This window comes from Monodon monoceros, unplaced genomic scaffold, assembly GCF_005190385.1.
Source record: "Monodon monoceros isolate NGI ecotype Baffin Bay Population unplaced genomic scaffold, NGI_Narwhal_1 Super_Scaffold_13, whole genome shotgun sequence".
Lineage (NCBI taxonomy): Eukaryota > Metazoa > Chordata > Mammalia > Artiodactyla > Monodontidae > Monodon > Monodon monoceros.
The window spans coordinates 16,218,651-16,243,803 of NW_021703769.1; the positions used below are offsets into that span (position 1 = coordinate 16,218,651).

At 52.8% G+C, this 25,153-nt stretch overlaps 1 protein-coding gene across 1 annotated transcript in view; it reads right to left on the reverse strand.

The window, feature by feature from the left end:
- The window catches only part of MYBL2 (MYB proto-oncogene like 2), a 28,192-nt gene extending 4,055 nt beyond the window's left edge, over positions 1 to 24,137 (reverse strand). The window contains exons 1-10 of the mRNA XM_029220764.1: positions 23,918 to 24,137; positions 20,166 to 20,259; positions 15,736 to 15,807; positions 14,756 to 14,848; positions 14,349 to 14,569; positions 12,185 to 12,347; positions 8,713 to 9,000; positions 5,554 to 5,970; positions 3,325 to 3,464; positions 1,751 to 1,850 (exon numbers count right to left, since the gene is read on the reverse strand). Coding sequence (XP_029076597.1) covers positions 1,751 to 1,850; positions 3,325 to 3,464; positions 5,554 to 5,970; positions 8,713 to 9,000; positions 12,185 to 12,347; positions 14,349 to 14,569; positions 14,756 to 14,848; positions 15,736 to 15,807; positions 20,166 to 20,259; positions 23,918 to 23,937 — 1,608 coding nt within the window. The 5' untranslated portion in view covers positions 23,938 to 24,137. The remainder of the gene's footprint in view (positions 1 to 1,750; positions 1,851 to 3,324; positions 3,465 to 5,553; positions 5,971 to 8,712; positions 9,001 to 12,184; positions 12,348 to 14,348; positions 14,570 to 14,755; positions 14,849 to 15,735; positions 15,808 to 20,165; positions 20,260 to 23,917) is intronic.
- Between the last annotated feature and the right edge of the window lie 1,016 nt (positions 24,138 to 25,153).

Consider the following 25,153-nt stretch of genomic DNA (forward strand, 5'->3'; position numbering starts at 1 on the left):
GATGTGAGTGAGGCCCTGCACCCAGGCCGTAGGACACAGGCAGAGCCTGCTCACGGGAGCGGTGGGGCAGACCCAGGCAACACAGGGAGGAGGCCCAGTGCCGGGACACTGGCCTCACACACAGTATCCATGGCCACTAACTTTCCTGCCTGGGACACTGGCCTCTGCTCACTGAGAGCCGCACAGGCCCGGAGTGTCCCCACTTGACCACAGCCAACCTCACACAACCCTGGGAAATAGCTGTCTACCTCTTCCACAAGGTAAAAACGGAGGCTCAGAGAGGGTGAGACCTCAGCCCAAGGCCACACAGCTGTGAGGTCAGAACCTGGATGCGCTCAAAACCCTAACTCCTTAACCCCTCGGTCCCACAGTAACGGAGACGTTGATTCCATTTCCCTTTCTCGGGCCTGGGGGCCCAGGCGGCAGAGGCCAGGGGAGGGAGAGAGCTACTGAGCAGCAGGTGTAGGGTACAGTAACACCCGAGAAGTCACTCTAAAAGCCCCATGTGGGCTTCCCTGGTGGCGCAGTGGTTAAGAATCCGCCTGCCAATGCAGGGGACACGGGTTCGAGCCCTGGTCCGGGAAGATCCCACATGCCGCGGAGCAACTAAGCCCAGGCGCCACAACTACTAAGCCCGCGTGCCGCAACTACTTAAGTTAATGCGCCTAGAACCCGCGCTCCACAACGAGAAGCCACCGCAATGAGAAGCCCGTCCACAGCAACGAAGAGTAGCTCCCGCTCGCCGCAACTAGAGAAAGTCCGCGTGCAGCCACGAAGACCCAACGCAGCCAAAGATAAATAAATTAATAAATTTATTTTAAAAAATAAAATAAAAGCCCCCATGTACTTGAACTATCGCTGCCAAGGGCAGATTCACCCTCCAGCCATGCCTGGAGAGCACACAGATCTCTTAGTATCCGGGAGCCGAACCCCACTCAGACAGGAAAGGGCAGTGCTGACTGGGGCCTGGCCTGGGGCCTGTGCAACTCCACCAGCTGCATCCCAGCATGGGGAGACCACGGCTCCACCACCCAGACCCCACGTGGTGAGCACGGAGGGGAGCTCGCTGCAGGCTTTGTCCACAGGAAATGCTTCTCCACAACCTGCCTTTCTCCCACCTTCAGCTGATTTCTAAGACACAGCCTATTTCGGAAAACCCGGGGTGCCAGCTCTCTCTTTTGCCCTTGGGGAAAGCAGGACCATCCCACGAACCGGGAAGAGTCAGGGGAGAAGGGCTGTTCTCACACTGCTGGGGAAGCACGCCAGGAGGTGTCTCCTCACTGGCGAGCCATCTCCAGCCCACCCCTGAGTGCTTTCCCGTGTTTTGCAAAGGACGGGCAGTTGGTCAAAAGGCTTCGGTTTGAGGAGCAATTCGCCACTTTCCTGAACCAGCCCCAGCGCCCGAGCAGGTCCTTCTCTGTCCCAACTCCTGCCCATGTTCCGCTGGGCATGGCCGTGTGCTGAGTATTTAGTCACTTACGCACTTACATGCTGAATGCCAGCTTCCACCACCCCAAACTCCCAGCTTCACCAGGACGTCACCGTGGCTCCAGCACCCAGCACCGCCTGGCACGTGGCAGCTGCTCAAGAGAGGTCTGATGAACTGGCAACTCCACCCTGGGGGCCCCATTTGTAACACTAGGGTATCTGCAACTTCTCAAGGCTGCTGGGAGAATCTAATGAGATCTCAGAGGGACAGGGCCCTGTGAACCGTAAATGGCTGGAGGACCAGCCCGGCCGTACCACGTACCAGGGGCTTTAGTGGTCCGTACTTCTCCAGGGCGTTCTTGAACGGGGTCGGTGTGTGAGGAGTGCTGTCCCTGGAGTACTTCTGATCTGGGGTTACAAACCTGCCGGGGACAGAGGAGGCGGCCTCACGACGGGGCTGGACGCACACACCAGCTGCTCTGCTGCAGGCTGCCCGTGAGTCCCACACCGCCCTCCACCAGACCTCTGCCTCTGCAGCAGGGAGGCCACCCCCGGACACAGTCTCTTCCCATCACACTTGCCCACACACCCACCTCCCCACCCCCGAAGGGAGTTACGGGGGCTGAGAGGAAGGGCTATCCTCAGAAACGGGAAAGAGTCTGAGAGGGTCCAGCACACCCGAAAGGCTGGAAGAACGACTGAGAAGGCTGCTGTCACTAGGATTCTCCATAAAACAAGGCCGGCCTGTGGCCACACTGCAGAACCAGCGAGAGAAGGGGGAGGCGAGGAAGGTGGGGATCCAGGAAGACCGCATCCCTCTCCAACCTCTCTCCGGAGAAGCAGCGACTCCTTTTGTGGTTCCAGCTGTCTGTTTAAGAACTTCAAGTCCAGGATTTTGGCTTGAATAGAGAATCATTTCTCATGAAACGTATCTAAGTATCAATTCTTTTTCTTGCTTCCAGCATATGTTTAAGAGCTTAGATTTGAAGTCCAGGATTTCGGCTTGAAAGGAGAATCATTTCTCATGAAGCCTACTTATGTTAAACGTTAGATCAACTCTTGAGAGACTGACTTCTGACCAAGCGATTCATACATCTTTTCTGAAATTACATATCATTACAAGAACTAAAACTCCTGAACTGATTCCTGAATTACAACTTAACTGCTGAAACATAAATAGCAATGCTTCTTCCCCGGCACATGTAACAAGCAGAAGACCAGTTAAGCAACTCTCTCTACCTGGAATTCAAGAGTCACGATGACACAAGGGAGGAAACTTATTGTGAAAGCACCTCCATAGAAGCAGGTAAGCAACCTGTACAGGCTGAAGGTGAAACGCTGTGCTTCATACACACGGGAGGTGGGGCACGGCCGTCCCTCCTGACTAAGCACCAGAGAGACGAGAGAACCGGGGGCCCTTCTGTCCTTCACGTAGGGCTACTCAAACACAGTGGATCTGCACTTGAAACTTATAAAGGATGCAGAGATTAAATTTTTCGTGGCAGTGTGGACTCTCTCCATTTCTGAGATTAGAAAACCATCAAGTTAAAAAATAAAAAACGGGGAATTCCCTAGTGGTCCAGTGGTTAGAATTCCGCGTGCTTTCACTGCCGAGGGCGCAGGTTCAATCCCTGGTCAGGGAACTAAGATTCCTCAAGCCATGCGGCGCGGCCAAAAAAAAAGAAAAAAAAAAAAGAAAGAATTAGAACAGAGGTGAAGCAGCAGACTACCCTGACGGAAGTGAAGAGGTGTGGCGACCAGGAGGAGGCGGCCTTCCTGTAACAGAGTCTCAGGCGGTTTTCCAAGGGGTCCCTCCCCCAGAGAACCTCCGCCAGGCCGGCCACTGCTTGGGGAGGGGCAGGCCCAGCGCAGGTGGGGCGGGGGCACAGCACTCACGCAGCGTGTTTCTGGTGCAGGGGCGTCTTATCCCGGTGCAGTGGCGTGGTGACCACCACCTTCTGGCTGCACACGGGGGTGGACGTCAGTGAGGGGCCCTCCAGCTCTAGTGTGTCCTGTTTGTTCCAGAAGTTCAGAAACTGCCAGGAAGACAAAGGAAACAAGACAAGGTGATGACCTCAGAGCCCACCGGCAGGTGCCAGAGAGCAGAGGCCAGGACAGATGGGCAGGGACCCACTGGGCAGGGACCCACTGAGCTGGTCCATGTAGACCCCAGGCTGGGCATCACCCAATCCTCGCTTTGCCAGGATGATGGGAGGTCCATCTCCCACCCCCACGTGCTGCTGACGGTGTACTTAAGGCAAAGGAAGCTGACCGAGAGCAGCTCCTTTTCAGAAAAGAAAGTAGCTCTTAAATGAACTGCGACAGACGGGTCAGTGATGATGGAGATGGTGACATCAACACTTAGACACACCCTCTCACACCAGAGCTGAGCACTGCACACTGAGAATTTCACATAGTTTTCACAGATCCTCTGAAATGTAAAGATTACGATCCCCCTTTACAGATAAGGGAGGTTTGGATTCTTGCGCTGAGTGCTAGAGGTAGAGGCGGGACTCAAACCCAGATCTGAAGCACCACCCTCTCCCCTCTGCCCTGAAGGTGCCCTTGGCAGCTCAGGGCCACCTGCAGCCCTCAGGCCCACTGCCCTCTGCAGGGTCCCTGGGCAGGGCAGCTGCACCCCGTCACCCTGGGCTGCTCTCTGGGCAGCTCCAGCCCTGCTGTCTTCCTTCTTCAGCCAGCAGCCCTCACGGGGGGCCTGCTATGGGCTAAACTGTGTTCTCCCCAAATTCACATGTTTACACCGTAACTCCCAGTACCTCAGACTGTGATTGTATTTGGAGATGGGCCTTTAAAGAGGTGATTATGGTAAAATGAGGCCACATGGGTGGGCCCTGATCCAATAAGACTGGTGTCCTTAGAAGAAGTTTACAAAAGAAGAAGAGATTATAAGAGAAAAGAGATTAGGACACAGACACTGAAGGAAGACCACCTGAAGACACAGAGAGGAGATTACCACCTAGAAGCCAGAGACCTCAGAGGAAACCAATCCTGCTCACACCCTCTCGGACTTCTAGACTCCAGAACTAAGAAAATGAGTCCGTTGTTCCAGTCCCCCTGTGTGCAGTTCTTTGTCATGGCAGCCCAAGTGAACTAACACAGGGCACCTTGCAGAACCACCAGACATCCCGATACAAAGGCCTGGCCTCAGTCCCTCTACAGCAGAGAGGGTGGCCTCTGGAAACATGCCACCACTGGGCCTCATTCTCTCACGTCCCCACAGGAGGCAGGAGACCCTTGAGACCCAAAGCCTCTGCCCCCCCTCTTGCCCCACCCCTCCAGTCTATCCCCCACCCACCGCCCCCAGCACAGTGCATACCCCCTAGCTGTACCCAGGACCCTCCGAGGCCCCAGCCCCCATCCCTCAACCCTCCTCCTGTCCCCATCAGTCCTCCTGCCCCCCATCCGTGAGTCCTAGCTCTGGACTTCACACCATACTCTGCTCTCCCCTTGACTCCAAGCCTTTATTCAAGCCGATCAATCGGTCAACAAACCCCACCTGAGACACCACTCTCTGAGTGCCTCCCTCGCCTCTAGGAAAGACAGGCTCCCCCCAACACTGTGTCTATTACAAACAGAGCCTGGGAACCAGTACTCAACACAACAAGCTCTCAGCGACTCAATAACTGCTCCTCCCACAGCCCTTTCCTCAGGACACTGTGACCACCAAGTCCCCCACCCCAGCCATCCTCTCACCCCAGCCATCCTCTCCATGGGCAGGGCTGTCATCAGCCCCTTCGCGCCCCAGGGCTGGCAAACCTGCTATAAAATCGGTGCTCAGTAAACTCACTCTTAACACACACCGAGTCCTCTTCCCTTCTCGGCCCGTTTATCACCCTCTGCCCCCAGCTCCAGCAATCCCCCTGCTCACAGAAGCCCTGGCTGACACCCTTCCCCGACTAGATGCACCCGAAGTACCAGAAGGCGCCTTTTTCACTCCATTCAGCACGTTTATTTGGGTCCTTTTTTATTAACTGGTCTTCCCATCAGCACGGACGCTTCATGAGGGCAGGGCCAGGCCCGTTTCTGCCCTCCAGGGTCCCCAGCACTGGGCACAGGGGGGCTGTCACCCGCGCCCAGAGAACAGTCGGGGGGGGGTCCACGCACCTGGGAGGGCGAGAAGGGCAGGGTCTTGACGGGCGTGCTCTTCGGGGTGAGGCTGTTGCAGGAGTCCAGGAAGGACAGGCTGGCGCTGTTCTCCGTGACAGGTGACAGGGCGACTCGCCTCTTCTTCTGCCGCTTGAGCACCGAGGGCGGTGTGCTGATGCCCGAGCCCCCCACGTCAGTGCTGGGGGAGATGGGGATCAGCTCGCCCCGGCTGCTCCGGCTCAGGTCCGAGATGGTGTGGCCGTCCAGGCGGTACTCGGTCACGCTGGGCACAGCGGCGGCAGGCTGACGGGTTGGCGGGGCCTGCTGCTGCTGCTGCGATGGATGGGGCTGCACCGGACTGCCGCCAATGCTGCCCTCTGCGGATGGCTCCTCGGGGAGGTCAAACTTACTCAGGTCACACCAAGCATCGGGGTCCTGCCCAGAGAGGGGGTTTAGGAATAACTGCAACGGCTCTGCTTTTCTACCGGTTGATATACCACAGGGCTCATTCGTTAAAGGAAAATACACAAGCATCAAGCATGATCCTACAGGGACTTCCCTGGTGGTCCAGTGGTTAAGACTCCACGCTTCCACTGCATGGGGCACGGGTTCGTTCCCCGGCAGGGAACTAAGATCCCGCAAGCCGCGTGGCCCAGCCAAAAAAAAAAAAAAAAAGGATGATCCCAGAGCCCAGAAACCATCACCCTTAATATTGTCCTGCCTTTCCTCAGATTCTTCTTTGTATCTGTGGTTGGAAACATAACTGAAGTCATATCATGCCTGTGGCTGCTTGCTGTTATTTACAAGAATATTCTGTGCGTTTTTAAGATATACAAAAAGCACAAAGAAAAATACAAAGAAAACTCACATACCCATCAATAAGCCTAAGAAATAAAACCTTGTCACTAAAGCTCCAGGTCCACCTGGCACATCCTCTGCCCGCATGCAGGACATCACTGCCTGAATTTAGTATTTACCATCTTTATGCGTTTGTTTTATCAATTACCACTTACATGTGTCCCTAAATATTTAGTATTTTCAATGTTTCTAACTTTAGTACAAATCATTTCTAGTTAACTGCTTTTTTCCATTTAAAGTTTAGGTAAAGCTGGAATAATGATTGCACCTCATTCTATTACCTATGAGTTTAATATTTACTATCAATATTAGTTGTTATTATAGTGAAAAAAGGTCAACTTTTAACAATTTTAAGGGCTGTAAAATGTACCATCATTTGAACATGTTACATAATTATCCCCTTTCTATAGGACATTAGGTTTTCCCCCCTAATTCTTAAAAATAGCATCTTTATGAACATCTTGGATGTAAATCTTCTCCTGCGTTTGTAGCTATTTCCTTAACAGAGAACTGGAAGTGAGGCTTTGGGTCCAAGGCCGTGAGCAGGTTGAAGGGTCTTGATTTGCCAGCCACGTACCCAGAGCGCACCACTGGGCTCCATGACCCTGTCAATCGCAGCGCCTCCTTGGGTGCTTCACCTACACTGTTTCCAACCCCACAGCCACCCTGCTAGAGAAGCATTACTTTCCCTTCTCATACTGAGGAAGCCAGGTCAGAGAGGGTGTGATCGCCCTGAAGTCACTAAGTTTCCAAGAGCAATTCTAAGAGGCACGCCCAGGTCTTTCTGCCCTTGCCCAGTAAATTACAACCCAGCCCAAAGGCTTCTGGATACAGAAGTTTCCACTGGTCCCTGGAGGTCTGGCCCTGAATGGACCAAGACCCTAGTGGTGATTTCTATTTCTGGTCCTTGGAGCTCAAAGAAGCCTGGCAAGTTCATTGCTAAGGGTGGAGGCCGGCTCAGAGCTGTGCCGTCTCCAGGCATTCCTCCCAGCAGCCAACCCCAACCTCGGAGAGGCCCGGAATGGATGGCATCTAACAGACCGGAGCACATGCTACAAGGACTGCCCGGAGAGACAGACGGCAGTGTTTCTGCAACTACTATCGCTCCCCTTCAGTCGCTGAAGGTCATCGTGGGGAGCTCGAGCTCAGCACTCACCAGCTGTGTGACACTGGACAAGCCTCCTAACCTCTCTGAGCTTGAGCTGAGTTCACCACCCACTTCACCGGCACCAGCAGTGCAGAGTGGGCCCACTCTCATCTCAACCCTTCCTCAGAGCCCAAAGGAGTGACAGCCCATGGTGGCCCCGGAGCTATTTGCTGAACAGACTGACACACGCATCGCTACTCTGAAATCCCTTGTAGTGAAGGGGACACCACAGTCCCAGCCACTAGGGGCAAGAGGTGAGACCCAGAGCCAGAGGGTCTGAGCACACAGCCCACCTGAGACCCACCCCACCATCCAAACGCTCATTGGGCAGGACAGTGGAGCACAGCATGATGGTTAAGACCTTACTTGCTGTGTGACCTTTGACCTTTGGGTACACTTACTTGATCTCTCTGAGCCTCAGTCTCATCTGCAAAACACAGAAGGACACCCCTCACAGGATACCGTGTGGACTATATGTTAAACCCACAGCCTGGCATTCAGCAAATGCTCAATAAACAACGTCAATATTCTCAGCCAAGAGGAGGAAGCCCAAGTGGGAAGGGGAGTATGGGCGCTGCCCACTGAACCCCTCTACCCCTGGTCGCCGGCCTCTTGCCCACCACCTCCTAAAACCCACTTCACACCACAGGCCTGGCTGATGGACCTGGGAGGTCACACCAAGAAGTACACCCCCCACCGGGGTGCCTCCCCCAAAGGGGCACAACCCACAGCCAGCGCGGCCCCAGGGGCAGCTGTACCTGAGTAATCAGGACCCACTCACCACTGCAGCCCCAAACCCGGGCCCCTCCCAGGGTCCTCTCCAGGGACACCCAACCACCTGTGCTGCCACAAACACCAGTGCCCACCCAGGCTGTGTTACCGCTTCAAACACCCTTCCCCATCAGCCCTGAGCACTCTGTCGTACGGCTTCCACCGCGAGCCCTCCCAGCCCACCCTGCGCTGTACAGGTGAGGCAGGAGCTCCCCGAGGGCAGGCACTGCACAGCCACTATCTTGGCATCACCAGGCCCTGGTGCTGGGCTGGGCACTCGGCACCAGCTGAGCCACATCAGCGAGACAACGAACGGACGGAAGGATGGACGCCTACGGAGAGAAAGTGCTCCCTGCTGGGGGTGCTCGGGGCCCACTGTGAAGCGCCGTGACCAACATTACCGACTCGATCAAGTCCAGGGCTTCAGAGAGGCTGGAGCCCACGGCAGGGATGAGGAGGTTTGCGGCCTCCACCACCCACTTGTAGGGCAGGCTGGTTTCCGGCGAGGAGCCCTCCTGGTCTTCACGCTTGGGGAAGTCCTCCAGCGGCTCTGGCGTCCGCACTCCATCCAGCTCTGTGGGGACGGGCTCCTGCTCCTGGGAGGGGGCAGCCGCCGTGGCCTCCTCCTCACTGCTCTCCTCTTCCTTCAGGGCAGGGAACGCCGGGGGCCAGCCGGTCACGAGACTTCCCTGGTGGGCACAGGGCACGCGGTTTGGATTTTTCGTTATGAGATATAAACTATGCCGTATTCCAGCTAACAGTGCACAACCCGAATCTAATAATAAGGAAACTCAAGTGAACCCAAACTGAGAGACAGTCTATAAAACAACTAGCCCTACCTTATGCTTCAAAAACATCAGTATCGTGAAAGGCTCGGAAAGGCTGATGAACTATTCCAGATAAAATTAGACGAAAGACATATGACAACGAAGCAGTGTCTAAACTGGACTGGATCATGGGCAGGAGAAAGTGGAATCTAGACGGTAGGTTAGTCAAAAGTCCCCGCACCAATGTTAAATTCCAAGTGCGTACTGTCGTCACCCAGGTGAATGTCCTTATTTTGAGGAACACACACTCAAGTATTAAGAAATAAAAGGCACAATGTATGGAACCAACTCTCAAATAACTCAGGTTAAAAAAATATGCATATTGGAACTTCCCTGGTGGTCCGATGGCTAAGACTCCAGGCTTTCGCTGCAGGGGGCCTGGATCCGCATGCCACAGCCATTAAGTAAATAATTAACTACAGGGTCTTTAAAAAAAATAAATGTACATAGAGAAAGATAAAGCAAATCTGACAAATGTTAAAAATGAATGAACCCAGTATAGGATATAGGCGAGCAGTCTTCTTGCAACTTGTCTGTATACTTAATATTATTTCAAAATGAAAGTTTGAAAAAGGAGTGGAGACTAATTTTTTTTTTTTTTTGAGACTGATTTTGTGACAGAAAAGAAATAAAGAAAAAGAGGTAGATCGTTAGGGCAATCGCTCTGGCAGAACCTCCGAAACAAGCTTGACTCGTTGACCTGACGGCCCCTGAGGAGCCTTGCAAACAGCACAGGTGATTAACAGAGGCCTGGTTGAGAGCAAGAAGTGGAGTCCTGTGTTAATGGGGGGAGAACGTGGGCTCTGGGTGCAGACAGAGCTCTGCCATTTCCCAGCTCGGGCAAGCTTGTGATGAGGGTCGGTTTGCTCGCCTATAAAATGAGGACACTGAGGCTTACTGAGCAGGGAGGGCACACAGATCAACAGCTGTGTGAAAACCTTTCAACCTAATTAGTAGCTACTGTTGCCACTGCTGTCAAGTGAACAGAATGGAAATGGTCTGTGATATAAGCAAAGGAAGAAAAGGAGATAAGAGCAGATTGGATTAAAACCTTGTAACTGCTATAACTGGAGGGGAAGAATGCTATGAATACTATTTAAAAGCTACCAACATGTGATTCCCACTTCAGAAAACAGCCACTTTGAAAAAAGTTTGGCAATTTCTAATCAAGTTCAGTACTTATCATTTATAATTGCAAGCACTGACCAGTGAGGTAGTCCCATACACACAGAACAGGTGAACCTTTTCTGGCAGGCAATCTAGCAAAATGTATTAACGTCTATTTTGTTTTTGTTTTTTGGGGGGCGGGGGGCCATGCCACACGGCATGGGGGATCTTAGTACCCTGATCAGGGAATCGAACCCAGGCCCCCTGCACTGGAAGCAGGAATCTTAACCACTGGCCCACCAGGGAAGTCCCTTATCATTTTTAAAGAATATATCTATCTACCTCTAGGAATTTCCCAAGAGACAACTGAGCAAATGAGCAGTGATTTAGCTAGGAGGACAACCATTAAAGTTTTGTTTCTAACAACAAAAAGTCAGGTGTAACCTTAATTGAAGAAATTACCAGCACAATAGAACCATTAAAATGACAGTGGAGAGGAATGGGTGAGGCTGAAACCCACACTGTAACCTGAACTGTGTGCTCAGGATCAAGGTCTGGAGCTCCCCCTGGCCCAGCAGGGCCAGCCTCCCAGACACAAAGCACCAGGGGGGTGAAAACAGAGCCTAGGAAATGACTTTCAGCCAAGGAGGATTTTCAGAGACTACTGTCCACTCTGCCCTATCCTGAAAGACGACTTCTCCGTGTCTGCTGACGCACATTGTTTCTCTCTGGGGCACGGATGCTTTTTATTTAATCAGAAGTAAAAGCCTGGAAAACATATTACTTAGGCATACAAGAAACTGAGAAGTGAATTCCTCTGGTTAGGGGACCCATGGGGAATCCAGACAGGAGGGAGAAGTCCTTTTACGTTTCACTTTACAGCTTTTTCAACTGTTACCGCATAGATGCTCTCATATCTGGGAAGCAAGGAATAGTCTCTGAAGCTGAAAAATCCGGAAAGAGAGGCAAAAACATGATATAACGCTCCAGCAGGGTGTTGTAGAAGAACTGGAGCAGTGAACAGTTATAATCTGGCCAGCAGGAAAAGGAAAGGTGGAGCATTAAAAAGAACTATTCAATAGTTCACGATTACAGAAAAGATTGGAAAACAGTGTAGAGGAAGCGTGTCACCTGCCATGTACCCAGCAACGTCCCATCTTCATACTCTGACACATGTGCTTCAAATCTTTGTTTTTTAAGAATAAATCATATGAGATAGTTCAAAAATAACCATAAACACCCGAAACTACTATAATATTGTAAATCAACTATACTTCAATTTTAAAAATAGTATGCTCTGGAGTGTAGGATGGGAGATGTTAACAATTGTAGATGTAACACCATATGACTTCATTTGTATGACTTTCTAGAAAATTATAGAGACAGAAAACAGATGAAGGGTGCCAGGGATTAAGGATGGGAGAAGGGCTGAAAGAATATGGGGGGTGATGGAGAGGTTGTGTGTTGACTATGGTGGTGGCCACAGGACTGTTTAAAGCTGTCATGACTCAGACCTGCACATGAAACACAGTGAATTTTACTGTATTTGCTTGTACCTCAACAAATCTGATTTTTTTTAGAATTGCATATGTGCTTTTAGTATGAAAAGGCTGGAAAGAGCAACGGGTAGGAAGGAAGCTGTTGAGGACAGGAGGAGGCTGAGGACCTCCCCACCTGACCCTTCTTCACCTGGTGTCGGCTCTGGCATCCTGCATCTGTGGACAGATGAGCACCAAGCATGGGCACAGGTGACACAGGGAAAGGCCCTCATGAGAGATGTGAGGCCACAGTGAGAACCTCTTGTAGGATTAAGGAACAGCCACGGAACAGGTGAAAAAGGAGGAATAGGTGTTGGTGAGACGGCATCGGATACACATGAAAACAAACCAACTAGCCCAAGCCCGGTGGCTGAGCTGCCTGACATCCCCGCCCCACTCACCTGGCCTTCTGAGGCCGGGGCACTCTGGCAGCCGTCCTTGTCCTCCAGCTCCAGCAGCAAGTACATGGGGGGCTTGCTGTCTCTGGACTCACTCAGGAAGCCTCCCGTGTCCACCTTCCTCTTGATAGTGGAGTTCCAGTGATTCTTCACAGCATTGTCTGTCCTACAGGGGCCAACCGGGGATCTTTGACCCCAGCACTGGGGCCCGTGCGCCACCGGGCGCGTCACTAGCCTCCCTGAGCTGAGCTCCCACTTCTGTAAATGAGGGTTCAGCCTGAGGAGTTCTAAGGGCTCTTAGCTCTAAGATGAAGTCTGACATGCTTGCAGCCTGTAACGATTTATGGAGTATTTCCACACACCTCTGAGAAATAAGCAAAGGTCTTATTCAGCCTACAGGGTAAAATCCTAACACTGAAACATTCTGGGAACTCCCATTCCCTTTCCCACTCACTCTGCATTTGTAGAAACCGTAAGCAAGCTGCTGGCCGGTGGCCCCTGTCCTGAGGCTCAGTGACCTGGAACACAGCCCTGATCACGTCCCACAGACAGAAAATGGCCAAAGAGGGCACAGAGGATCCACTACTGACCACTCTGAGCCTTGGCTTTTTTATCTGGAGAATCAAAAGACTACTTCACTCTCCATCACTTGCTGAAGATTAAAGAGGAAACATATATGGTGTAAGTCAAGAGTAGTACCCCCCACTACAGAAGCAGAAAGTAGCACAGTGGTACAGGAGTCAGGGAAGCGTGGAGGGAGAGAAGCAGACAGGGACCGCAAGACAGAGTAACAGAGCAGTAGGAGCAGACAGCAGTATGAAGCACAAAGAAGTACGAAACTACAGAAGCACACAGCAGCGTCACAGTGAGTAGCACGGGGGGCTCAGCAGCGTCAGAGCCCACAGACCTACAGCAGTTCAGGAGTGCAGACACACAGAGGCGCTGCCTTCTTTGGGTTTCCGAGCAGAGTGCTTTTCCCTTGAACCGTGAACAGAGAATAGCAGCTTGACGGAGCCACCAGTCTAAGAGGAGGGTCTGGATCTCTGTTCATTCCCACTGAAGGCTGTCAGGACGCAGTGCTGACTGCGCAGGGGTCGGGGCATGGTGGGGAGGTGGCCAGGGACTGACCACAGTTGGAAAGGACAGAGAAACCTTCCCTGAGGAAATAACGTCCCCACTGAGAACAAAAGGGTGAGAGCGTGTTGGCTACACGATGGGCACAAGTTAGAGGGTATCCAAGCTGCCAGGAGCACAGGGTGTTCGGGCTCAGAAAAGAGCTCTCCCGTGTCTAAGGGAGAGAGGAGGTCGGAGCAGCTAAGGCCCCACAGATGAGCAAGGGTGACGGCAGATCAAGGCGAGGCTGGTGGCATCAGCCAGGCCAGGCTGGCCACACGGGAAAGAGGCTCGAGTCCTCAACCCAAGTGTTTTAAGAAATGCCAAAAGGATAACACACGCCGGTTTGAGTTTTGGAAACAGATGATTCCAGACTCCAGGGGAAAGAGACCATCTGGCATTTTATTTCCTCTCCTTCCCAGGACTGCAATGCCATGGCAAAGAAAGGAAACAAAATAAGGTAAAAATGCGCACAGACGAAAAGAGCAGGGTAGAAGACAGTGGTGAATAAGTGATTTTTTATAAGTTTCCAGAAGATGGAAAGCAGTTAGGGGAGCAGTGAGCAACTTAGGAGACTGGGAATTGACCCTGGAGCAGGATTCTAGCAAGAATGGAGCCCAGTCGTCCTAATGCTCCCTGCAGAACACCAAGAGGCCCAGGGCTTGGAGGGGCCAGGTCCAGCGTGAAGAGTAGGGTGGAAACAGGCAGTGGTTCGGACGTCCAGATCCTGGCCCTGACCTCACAGGCAGGAGGAAAGAGGTTTATTCTCTAAAAAATAACCAGGCCACCCCGGCCACAGCAGAGGGCAGGGATGGCACAGAGCCGAAAGCGGGACCAGGTGAGAGTGTGCACAGTGAACGGGAGGCCCCCAGGCCCGCCCCCCTTCCCTGTTCCAGACTCCCTGCAGCTGGGTCCCCCCCGCCCCCCCTCCCTTATCCCCTCCCACCACAGCTAGAATCTGAAGGACTCGTTCGCTTCTGGGAAAAGTGAACGACTCCAGGGAAATCGGACTGGGCCTTGGAACATCCCCGCAAAGGCCCGGCAGGCGGCTCACCTGCCCGGCAGCATCTTGGCGATCTCGGCCCAGCGGTTGCCCAGCACCTTGTGGGCCTCACAGATGATGCGGTCCTCTTCCTCCGTCCAGCAGGACTTCTTCACTTCGGGGTTGAGGTGATTGTGCCAGCGCTCGCGGCACTGCTTCCCCAGCCGGCCCTTCAGGTGCTTGGCGATCAGCGTCCACTGCTTCGTGCCGTACTTCTTGACCAGCTCGATGACCTTGGGGGAAAGCTGCTGTGAGGCCAGCGGGACCGGCCCTTTCCCCACCCCAGCACCGACCAGCGGGATGTCCCACACCCAAGGTCCAGCTGGACTGCCCAGCCAACACCCAGGGCAGCCTCAGTCCCTTGACTCCCGGGGGTGGGTGAAGGCCCGCCATGTGGCAGGCACTGTCCTGGGCATTACCTTCTGGTCCTCCTCTTTGGTCCATGGCCCCTTGACGAGGTCTGGATTCAAGACCCTCAGCCACCGGTACTGGCACTGCTGGTCAGTGCGGTTCTGGGAAGAGGAGAGGCACCTGTGAGAACTCCTGGGATGGTGGCCCTGGACCCTGGACACACACTGGGCTCAGGGGACACCTCAGCGGGGTTCTGTCTTGTTCCCTGCACCACCACACACTGCCTGCCCACGGGCCGGAACACGCATGGTTTCCCTGTGCTACCAGAGGGCCCGGATGGAACCAGGCAAACTCAGAACCATGTGGGAAGCCACCGCCAGCTGCCCTAACACAAGGGGGCTGCCCCGTCCCAGCCCGCAGGCTACATCAGGGATCCTTGCTTGCTTCTGGGAGGGTAGTATCTCCCTGAATGTTTCAGATCACATGGAGGAGGGGGAGGTGACGAGGGTCTGGTGACTTGGTCCCTGAACTGCCCGATGAGCCAGGAAATAAGCCGACAGCAGCTCCTGCCACATCCCCTCCCTGCCAGACGCCTGCAGTGCTGGGCGTGGGGGACCTGAGGGGGACCCGCATCACCAGGAGCCTCTAGATGCTGGACATGGTGGCACCAGCCAGCTCCGCAGGGGCCTCACCATGGAGCCTGCTCAAGTATTGTTTCCCCTCAGTTTCAGTCTCACGGTTGAGAAACCGAAACCGAGCACCAACTCGCTCCTGACTTGCAGGAAGAAATGCAAATATGTCACTGATCTGATTTCACGATCACGGAGCCCAAGACCCCCAGGCACACGGAGGCTGCTGCGTGGAGACGCTTACACCAGGGTGCCTTGGATTCCGGTTTGGGAAGAAAGGGCCTAGGAAGCCTGGAAGGTTGTTTTGTTGGGAGAGCTGGGGGGGACTTGGTAAGGAACCCCCCTTTCTTCTCCTTGACACAAAGTCTGTCCTGGGCCCACTGTCCTGGGGGAGGGGGCCGCAGAGGGGCTGCACTCACGGGAAAGTGGCTGGCCAGGAACTTCCAGTCTTGCTGTCCAAACTGCCTCACCAGGGCCCTCAGCTGCTCATCCTGCCAAAACCGGAAAGACAGAGGGCTCAGCTACACGTGTGCAGAAAACAGCTGCTCTTGACGGAGCCCTCCCCAAAGGAAACAGCGTCACTCATCCACTCAGTCATGAAATGATCACCTACTACACGCCAGGCATGGCAGCGGGCAGCATCGGAGCTGCCCAACCTTATGGGACTTAATGTCTAGAGGGAAGCAGATGTTAATCAAAGGCTCCTGCAAACAAAAGGAAAGGTGCTGAGGGGTACGGAGAGGTCGATGGTGAGGCCTATTTGGGGGGATCCAAGGGACAGGCTCCAAGGAAGTCCAGTGAGGCTAGAATGCAGGAAGCAAGCAGGAGGGATGCAAGAGGATTCTTGAGGGGACAGCAGGGGCCAGACCACAAGCAGGGTTGATTCGGGCCTCTGCGTCATGCAAAGCCACTGATGCACTGAAGCGGTGGGTGGTCACGGTTCAATGTGCTTGTTATGAACTTCATTTTGGCAGCTGCAGGAAAAGGGGTTACAGATGGGCAGAATGAACAAGAGGAGGCCATTACAGGCACCTGGGCCAGAGACGACAGTGACCCAGCAATGGAGATGGGGGACATGGGCAGAATCAAGCGCACTCAGAAGGGAAGAAAAACAGGACCTGTTAAAACGTTCTCCTGAATATAAAGTACTGATTTACGCAACAACACGAAATCACAGTATCATTATGATGAGGGAAAGAAGCCAGACATAAAGAGTATACACTGCATGATTCTGCACTTAAGAACTTCTAGAAAATGTAAACTAAGCTATAGGGACAAAAAGGTAGTCAGTGGTGTCTGAGGTGAGGGGTGGTGGTAGGGAGAGATGGACAGCAAAGGGAGCAAGAAATGCCTGGGGTGATGGAAGCGCTCTACCATGATGGTGCTGGGAGTTTCATGGTAGCACGTCCATTGAAACTCACTGAATTGTACTTTAATGGTTGTAGTTGATTGTATGTAAAGTATTCTTCCATCGAATCAATTTTTTAACATCTTATATATATAAAGGAAATGTAGGAAATTCCCTGGCGGTCCGGGGGTTAGAATTCCGCGCTTTCACTGCCAAGGGCCTGGGTTCAATCAAAAAAAAAGAAAAAGAAGAAAATGTAGTATATCCATACAGTAGAATATTATTCAGCCTTAAAACGGAAGGAAATTCTGTTGCAAGATACAACGTGGATGACCCTTGAAGACACTATGCTAAGCGAAATAAGCCAGACACAAAAGGACAGCGTGTGAGTCCACGCCTGTGAAGAATCTGAAGCAGTCAAATCATAGAAACAGAAAGTAGACAAAGGTGGTTGCCAAGGGCTAGGAGGAGGAGAGGGGGGAATTAAGTGTTTAATGATTCAGCTTTGCACGATGACAAAGTTCTAGAGACCTGCTGCACGGTGAGAATATACTTCACGTACTGAACTGTACACTTAAAAATAGTTACGATGGTACATTTAACGTTAGGTGTTTTTACACACACACACACACACACTCTCCCTCTCTCCCCCCCTCTCTCTTTTTCTCTCTCTCTCCTGGACAGAAAAAAAGGCCACCAGAGAAATCCAGACCCTCAACTGCAGCTTGGCCACAGCCCAGCATCGGCTGCACAAAGTCCCCATAAATCCTGTAGCTGAGCCAGCCCACGGCCACACAGCCAGCACCGGACACCCTGCCTCCCCTGCCGCCTGCCCGACCTGGCCAGGCCAACCCCTGCCTTCCGCCCATGTCCCCTGTGTCCATCTCCAGCACCACCATCCTCCCCGACAACTGGCGGGGGGACACTTTCGTCTCCAGCTCCTGCCAGACCCCATGGGCCCCCTCCACCTGTCCACTCCCGCCTGCACTGTCCTTGTCCCTCCACAGCCATCTTCTCCCACCTGCCCGGCACAGCAACCTCTCCAACTCCCTCAGCTTCAGGCTGCCCCCAAATCCCTTACCCACCCTACACACAGCAGACTAGCTCCCTGGAGCCCAGCTGTGGTCATGTCCCGCATCTGCTTCAAAAACCTTCAATGGCTTCACCTTGCCAGCTGAACAAGCCTACATCTCTGAGTCCGAAGTCCAAGGCCTTCCGGGATTGGACCCCATTCGATCTTTCCATCTTAATCAACCACGCTTCCTCTTTAAGGACCCTTCGCTCCAGCCAAACGGGGGGGTCCTCTTGCTTTTCTCCACCTGTAACCCGTTTCCTATTGACTTACCCACCATTTTGCACACCTGACTGCTGAATTTCCAAATCCTTACTCCATGAGACTGTTCTTAACTTCTCAGACAACAGTAAACTCAACTTCTAAAAGCATTTTGGGGAACTCCCAGGTGGTCCAGCGGTTAGGACTCTGCGCTGGCACTGCTGAGGGTGCGAGTTATAATCCCTGGTCGCGGAACTAAGATCCCACAAGCCTCTAGGCCAAAAAAAAAAAAGAGAGAGAGAGAGAAAGAGAAGGCAAAAAAAAAAAAGGTATTTCGACAATTACAGGTGCCTCCTACGTCTAGGAGGCTTAGTATAAGACAGGAGAGACACCACAGTGAGCACAAAAGACACCAGTCTTGGGACTTCCCTGGTGGACAGTGGTTTGGAGTCCACCTGCCAATGCAGGGGACATGGGTTTGAGCCCCGGTCCGGGAGGATCCCACATGCCGCGGAGCAACTAAGCCCGTGCGCCACAACTACTGAGCCTGTTGTGCTCTAGAGTCCACGAGCCACAACTGCTGAGCCCACATGCCACAACTACTGAAGCCCATGAGCCTAGAGCCTGTGCTCCACAACAAAAGAAGCCACTGCAATGAGAAGCCTGCACACCACAACGAAGAGTAGGCCCCGCTCACAGCCAACTAGAGAAAGCCCGTGTGCAGCAATGAAGACCCAACGCAGCCAAAAGTAAATTTAAAAAAAAAAAAAAGACGCCGGTCTTGCCAGCACCATTATGACCACAGCATGTCCACGGGCCTGGGCATGGTCCAGGCAGAGAGATGCTCTGGGGTAGGGACCCCATCTTGCTTGTTCTTCTAAGCCTGCAAGAGTGGAATATAGTCCCTGGTCCACAGTGGGATGAACAGAAAAGGCTGGCTTAGCACTCCTCTGAAGAAACATCTTTTATGATTTAAGAGTGTTTCACAACTCAAACAGTAAGGGGAAAAAAAAAAAAAGACTTAAAACTAAACACATACAGGAAAACAGAGGTAGAATAAAAAGAGAAGGCCAGTAGGAGTCTAAATTGGTACAACCAAGTCAGAAAACAACCTGACAGTTTCTAAACTAAGCATATACATACACCATGAGCGTACCTAAGTATCCTCTCTAGATGAATGAAAACATAATCCTCAAAAACACTTAGGCAAGAATTTTCACAGCTGCTCTATCCACAATAGCCAAAAACTAGAAATAGCCCAAATGCCCATCAACAAGGGAAACATACTATGGTCTATCCATACAGTGGAATACTATTCAGGAAGAAAAAATGAACAAATTACTGAATCATGCAACATTATGCTGAACAAAAGAAGCCAGATAGAAAAGAGCAGAGCTGTATGATTTCATTTGTAGGACATTCGAGAACAGGCAAAACGATCAAACAGAGAGACACTGGATGGGCGACTGCCTGGAGCCAGGAACGATGGACCACAAAGGGAACTTCCGGGGACAATCAAGGTGGTACTTATGTGAGTAATATACACTTATCAAAACTGTTGGAACCGTTCACTTTAAAAAGGTGCATTTGACTGTATATAAATTATACTTCATAAACTTGATTAAAGAATAAAATCAATTCAGAGCTTGCTATCGCAGACAAAATACAATGATTTTTTTAAAATGATAATAAAGAGGGGGTTTGCAGAGTTGGCTAAACCTCCCAGCAGTTAAAGGACAAGAAGCACAATTAAAGTCCACGATGCAGAACACACCAGCTTTCAAGAGACACAACAGCAACTGCTGGCCCCAAGGTCTGCGAGATGCATCCCCCTAAGAGTCCTCCCCCTAAGAGTCCTTAATACTGAGAGATGCATCCCCCTAAGAGTCCTCAATACTGAGAGTGCCCAGGAATGCTCTGAGAAGAATCACCAGGGAGAACCAGAGTGCCTATCTGCTTCTTTTTTTTGTTTGTTTTTTGGCTGCACCATGCAGCCTGTGGGATCCTAGTTCCCCCGACCAGTGATGGAACCCGGGCCCCCAGCACTGGAAGCACCGAGTCCTAAAGCTGGACCGCTAGGGAATTCCCCCATCTGCTTCTTTCATCAGCTCCTCCTCTTCATCATACCGGTCGGGGCATCAGGCAGACACAACCCAGGCTCTGTTCCTGGTCCAGCCTCCCAGCTGCCATCACCTCCACCCCTGCAGTTGCCCCTCGGTGTCACTCACCTCCTCGTGGGTCCATTTGACCTTGCACTTGCTGTCTCGCTGCTCCGGCACATCTGAATCTGTGTCCTGGTAGTGCAGCTCATCTAGCTCCTCACTGCAGGGAAAGCAAGCCAAAGGTCAAGGACATGTGTCTCTCCACCTGCTGCTACATGATGGACGGACAGTGTGGACTGTGGCCATGACCTCTTTACTCTTTCATTTTCAGTTAACACTCTAATGATTTCAAAAGCTACAAGAAAAAAGAAGTTAAGATTTCACCAAGGACTTCCCTGGTGGCGCAGTAGATAAGAATCCACCTGCCAACGCAGGGGACACGGGTTCGAGCCCTGGTCCGGGAGGATCCCACATGCCGCGGAGCAACTAAGCCCGTGCTCCACAACTACTAGAGCCTGCGCTCTAGAGCAGACAAGCCACAACTACTGAACCCGCACGCCACAAATGCTTAAGGCTGTGCACCTAGAGCCGGAGCTCCACAACAAGAGAAGCCACCGCAAGGAGAAGCCCGCACACAGCAACAAAGAGTATCCGCCACTTGCCGCCAAGTAGAGAAAGCCCGTGTGCAGCAATGAAGACCCATCACAGCCAAAAATAAATAAATAAATTTATTAAAGAGAAAAGATTTCACCAAGAATATTATATTCAACACCAGACACCTATTTCAAATTTTCTTTTAAATAACAAAAGTTTTTCAACTTGCACGGGTATTTTAAGGATTAAAGCTGATGACGTATGTGGGCTTCCCTGGTGGCGCAGTGGCTGAGGATCCACCTGCCAATGGAGAGGACACGGGTTCGAGCCCTGGTCCGGGAAGATCCCACATGCCGCAGAGCAACTAAGCCGCTGCGCCACAACTACTGAACCCACGTGCTACAACTACTGAAGCCAGCGTGCCTAGAGCCCGTGCTCCGCAACAAGAGAAGCCACCACAATGAGAAGCCCGCGCAACACAACCAAGAGTAGCTCCCGCTCGCTGCAATTAGAGAAAGCCATATGCAGCAACAAAGACCCAACACAGCCAAAAAAAAAAAAAAGAAAAAAAAGCTGATGATGTATGTAATCATCAAGCACCAGGATTTTAAGAAATATTGTTCGAGAAAACCATTTAAAATACATTATCTCAGTGACTATGTCCATTTTTGCATACCCCTTCTCAATCCTTGCCTACACATAGGTCTAGTTTATGGAGCTGAAAATCAGAGTACAAGCAGCTTTGAATTCTGGATGCTTTTATTTTCTAACAGGTAATTTTCCAAGTTACTCCAAAATCTTCCTATTTATCAGGTTTAATAGTTACAAAAATGGAGATCATGCTATCCACCCCCAGGCATGTCCGGGGCTCACAAGGGCACCCTCCCAACTCCATTAGGTCACCTCTGTCAGGGACATTCTGAAGTCAGGCATTTTTAAGTGGGGAAAAAGCCTACACGTCTCCAAACAAGCAAGGCAAGCACAGGCCTCTCCAAAAGAGGAAGAGGACTTCCTTCTGTGGCGACGCTCCTTTCCCCTTCTCAGCATCTTCCTAATCACACCCACACTCCCCAGAGCACATTGGAAATCCTCCCGTCTCATAACATAAGCCCTTAGGCTGCAACTGCCTGTCTCCTTGACAACCTGGACAGAGGTCAGCTCCACCTCATATCTGTAGGGCCTTTGGGGGGTAGCGTCAAAATGCCTTAAGAAATGTTTGCTCTGGGAATGGCTGGACATAGGAATGAATAAACGTGCAAAACTGCTGCCTCTTAGTCGGTAAGAAATGCTAATACAAGTAAACTTTTTAGAATTAGGAAAGGGACAGACGGATTTCTAAACCCAGCAATACACCAGTCATAGGAGGAGCTGGAATTCAGCCTTGTCTTGTAATTCCCAACCCAATTCATGGGGTCCTCCACTATCGCCAAGTAGGAGGCAAAAAAACTCTACAAGATGCTAATAACAGAAGGAAGTTGGCTTTAACATCAACTGTCCCCCAGACTCCGTTTTGACAGAAACTACCTTTGGTTCTCCAGCACCCAGCTTCTGACAGAAGCTCAGCAAATGTTCCTTCGAGGAAGAGACTGTTTCTGTGTAACACTCTCTGGTGCTCCAAAATACTCTATTTAATGGGGAGAGCAGCTCAGACGGCTGGGAGAATTCTGTGAGGTAATATACTTCTAGCACCAACACGATGATGACTGTCTACTTCACATGCATTCTCATTATCCCCATTTAATAGATGTGAACATTGAGGCTCACAGGGTTATGCCACCTGCCAATTCCACTAAGCCAGGCTCCAACTGGCACCTTCCAGTCCTCATCTCGTAATCCCAGCTGGAAAAGCAGAGGCTAAGTCAGAAGTGGCAACCACATGGAGGTCCAACACACCCTTTCTATGCCCTTTCATGCGCTGGGCTCTGCGCCAGATAGGGTGAGTCAGAAGCTGAGCAGGAAGTAGGGCACTGGTGCAGAGGAGAGTTACAGCGGGTCGCCGAGAATCAAACTGAATGCTGTTCCAGGGTACAGAACTCATCCCTCAAGTGGTGGGTGGGGGGGGGAGGTCCTCCACTGAGCCCCAGGGGAGAAGTAGCAGAGGACCTGGGGGTTGTCTGGGGCCTTGGTTGTTGCCTGGAGTTAACACTTCCTGAACCAGAAATTCAGGGCCTGACTAGTGCCTGCCCAGAACAACCCTTGGGAATTGGAGCTGCCCTGAGAAATTGTGGCCTGAGGAAGACACACCCTGAGCCTGAACACTGCCCAGGGATCAGATGCTTCCTTGCTGAAAGGAATTCTAGGGAAAGCCAGCAACGATTGCTTCTCAGGTCTATATGCTGGGCCTGAGAAGGCAAACACCATCTGAAGTGGGGTTTGAAGTTATCTGGGCTGCATGAATCCAGGGAGGGAACAGGGCAGAATCCCATTGTCCTCTGTGACTCCCAGACTGGTTGAAAAGCCCAGAGCTCAGGCACCGGGTGCACAGGTCTAAGACACGGACCTGGAGCCCACAGACCTGGTTCTTGGCTTGACTCTGCTACTCATTTCTCTGGCGAGTTAAGTAAGATGGAGACCGCAGTTCCTGCCTCCACCCCAGGGGCTGCTGGCACAGAGCGCTCTCGATACACATCAGTCTCTCTTCCCCTCGCCTTCAACCTCAGCTGCCCCAAACCCCTCATGTGGAACAGGAAGACAGGTCTCCGAAACGAAAACGAGCTGGGGTCCGCAACCCAGGTGGTGGGGGACCAAAAAGTCAACACCGCCGCCCCTGCATCCTTCCTCGGTCGGGGGAGGGAGCTTGGGGTTCTGTGTTTCCCCGAATGTTAAGAAATGGCCACCGGCAAATCTGAACCCCAAAAGGCTTGAACGACAAGAGTCTCCCAGGCGTTGGCCGCCCGCTCGCCGTGACTTGGAAAATCACTTTCCTTCTCCAGGGGTCGCCTCCCTCACCGGTAAAGCCCCTTCCAGCTGACACCGCCGTCCCACCCCCACCCCGCAATTAGGCGGGAGACAAAATGACATCATGCAGGGCTTGGCCCGGGTCCCAGGAGACCCGCCCGCCCCAGCTCCGAGGCCCAGGGAGCCGAGCGAGGGGCCCCCGTGAGACCCCGGCTTCGCGCGCACCCCCCGCGTCTCCCCGCGTCGGGCGACACAGGACACTGCGTTTCCTGAGGACCCCACCCCCGCCCGGCTCAGAAGGGCACGGCGAGGGTGGGGGCAGAGGTCGGGGTTGGGGGGGAGGTCGGGGAGGGGGGAGGGGCCCTTAGCCTCCCGGCTCCTCTCACCCGCGTGTCCGCCGAGACATCCCCCCGGCCCGGGCCGCGCCGCGCTCGCCCGCCCGCCGGCTGAGCCCGGAGCGGGAGCCGGGCCGGGGTCAGGGTGCGGGCTTCTCCGGCCGCTCCGGGCCCCGGGGCCGCGCTGCGAAGCGTCAGCGTGGCCGCAGGTCCCGCCGCTGCTCGCAGGGGCTGCGGTAGCCGCCGGCGCGCACAGAAGCACTTTTCTATCTCCCGCCAAGCGCGTCGGCGCCGCCCGGGCCTGGCGCGCGGGCGGGCTGGCGTGCGCGGGGCGGGGCCAACGGGCGGGGCGTGCTCGGGGGGGCGGGGCCGGAGAGCCGAAGAACACCGCACCTGCGCAGAGCCCTGAAGCCCCAGGGCAGGGAGAGGGCGTGGGTGTGGCTCCGAACAGGCAGCCAGGTGACTGAGGCCTGGCCTGGAAAGACTGAAGAAAGGGAGTGAGCCGCAAGGATGGGAGAGTCAGGCCGGGGAAACCACCTGTGCAAAAGGGCTAGCTCTAGTCCAAGCTGCTCCTGCGTCCCTACAGCCCCACCTCAAAGCGGCCCCCTCATCCCCACCTAGACCGGGTCTGTGCCTTGAAACCATCTCCCTGCTTCCTTTCCAGCCTCGAATTCAATGGCTCCAGCTCCTCAGCTTGACTGCTGGCAGCCAAAAGTGAGCCTCCTAGAATGCAAACCTGATCCTGACTCTCCAGAACTTAAAATCTAGGTCCTCTCCCTCAGGGTAAAATACTCTGTAATCAGGTATTTATAGGATTCTGCCAGATCACCGCCCCCCCCCCGCAACCCACCACCCCCAGCCAAAGAAAACTCGCAGCCTCCTGGCCTTTACTCGGGCCCAGTACACTTCCCACCCCTCCCACCCGAATAGTTCCTGTTTATCCTTAGAGTCCATGGCCCACAACCTGCTTGTTGACTTGTGCGTCTCCCCATTTGAACTATGGGATTGCTAAGGTCCAAGTGGCCCCTCAATTCACAGCAGTATCCCCAGGGCCCAGAATTCAACTGTTGCACTGAATTCAGTTTACCACATGCTTAAACTCCTAGAGGCTTAGCAAGGATTTTCCATTTTAAGTTGCCATTTACCAAGTACCTCCTGAGTGTCACCCCACATCCAAGACAGGTGCTGAAAGGGGGGGTAAATGAATTATGAGACAGGAGCCTGGGGAGATGGGCTTAAACCTCAGCCTCTTAGCCCCTGCTTATGCCTCAGACCCCTCTTCCAGAA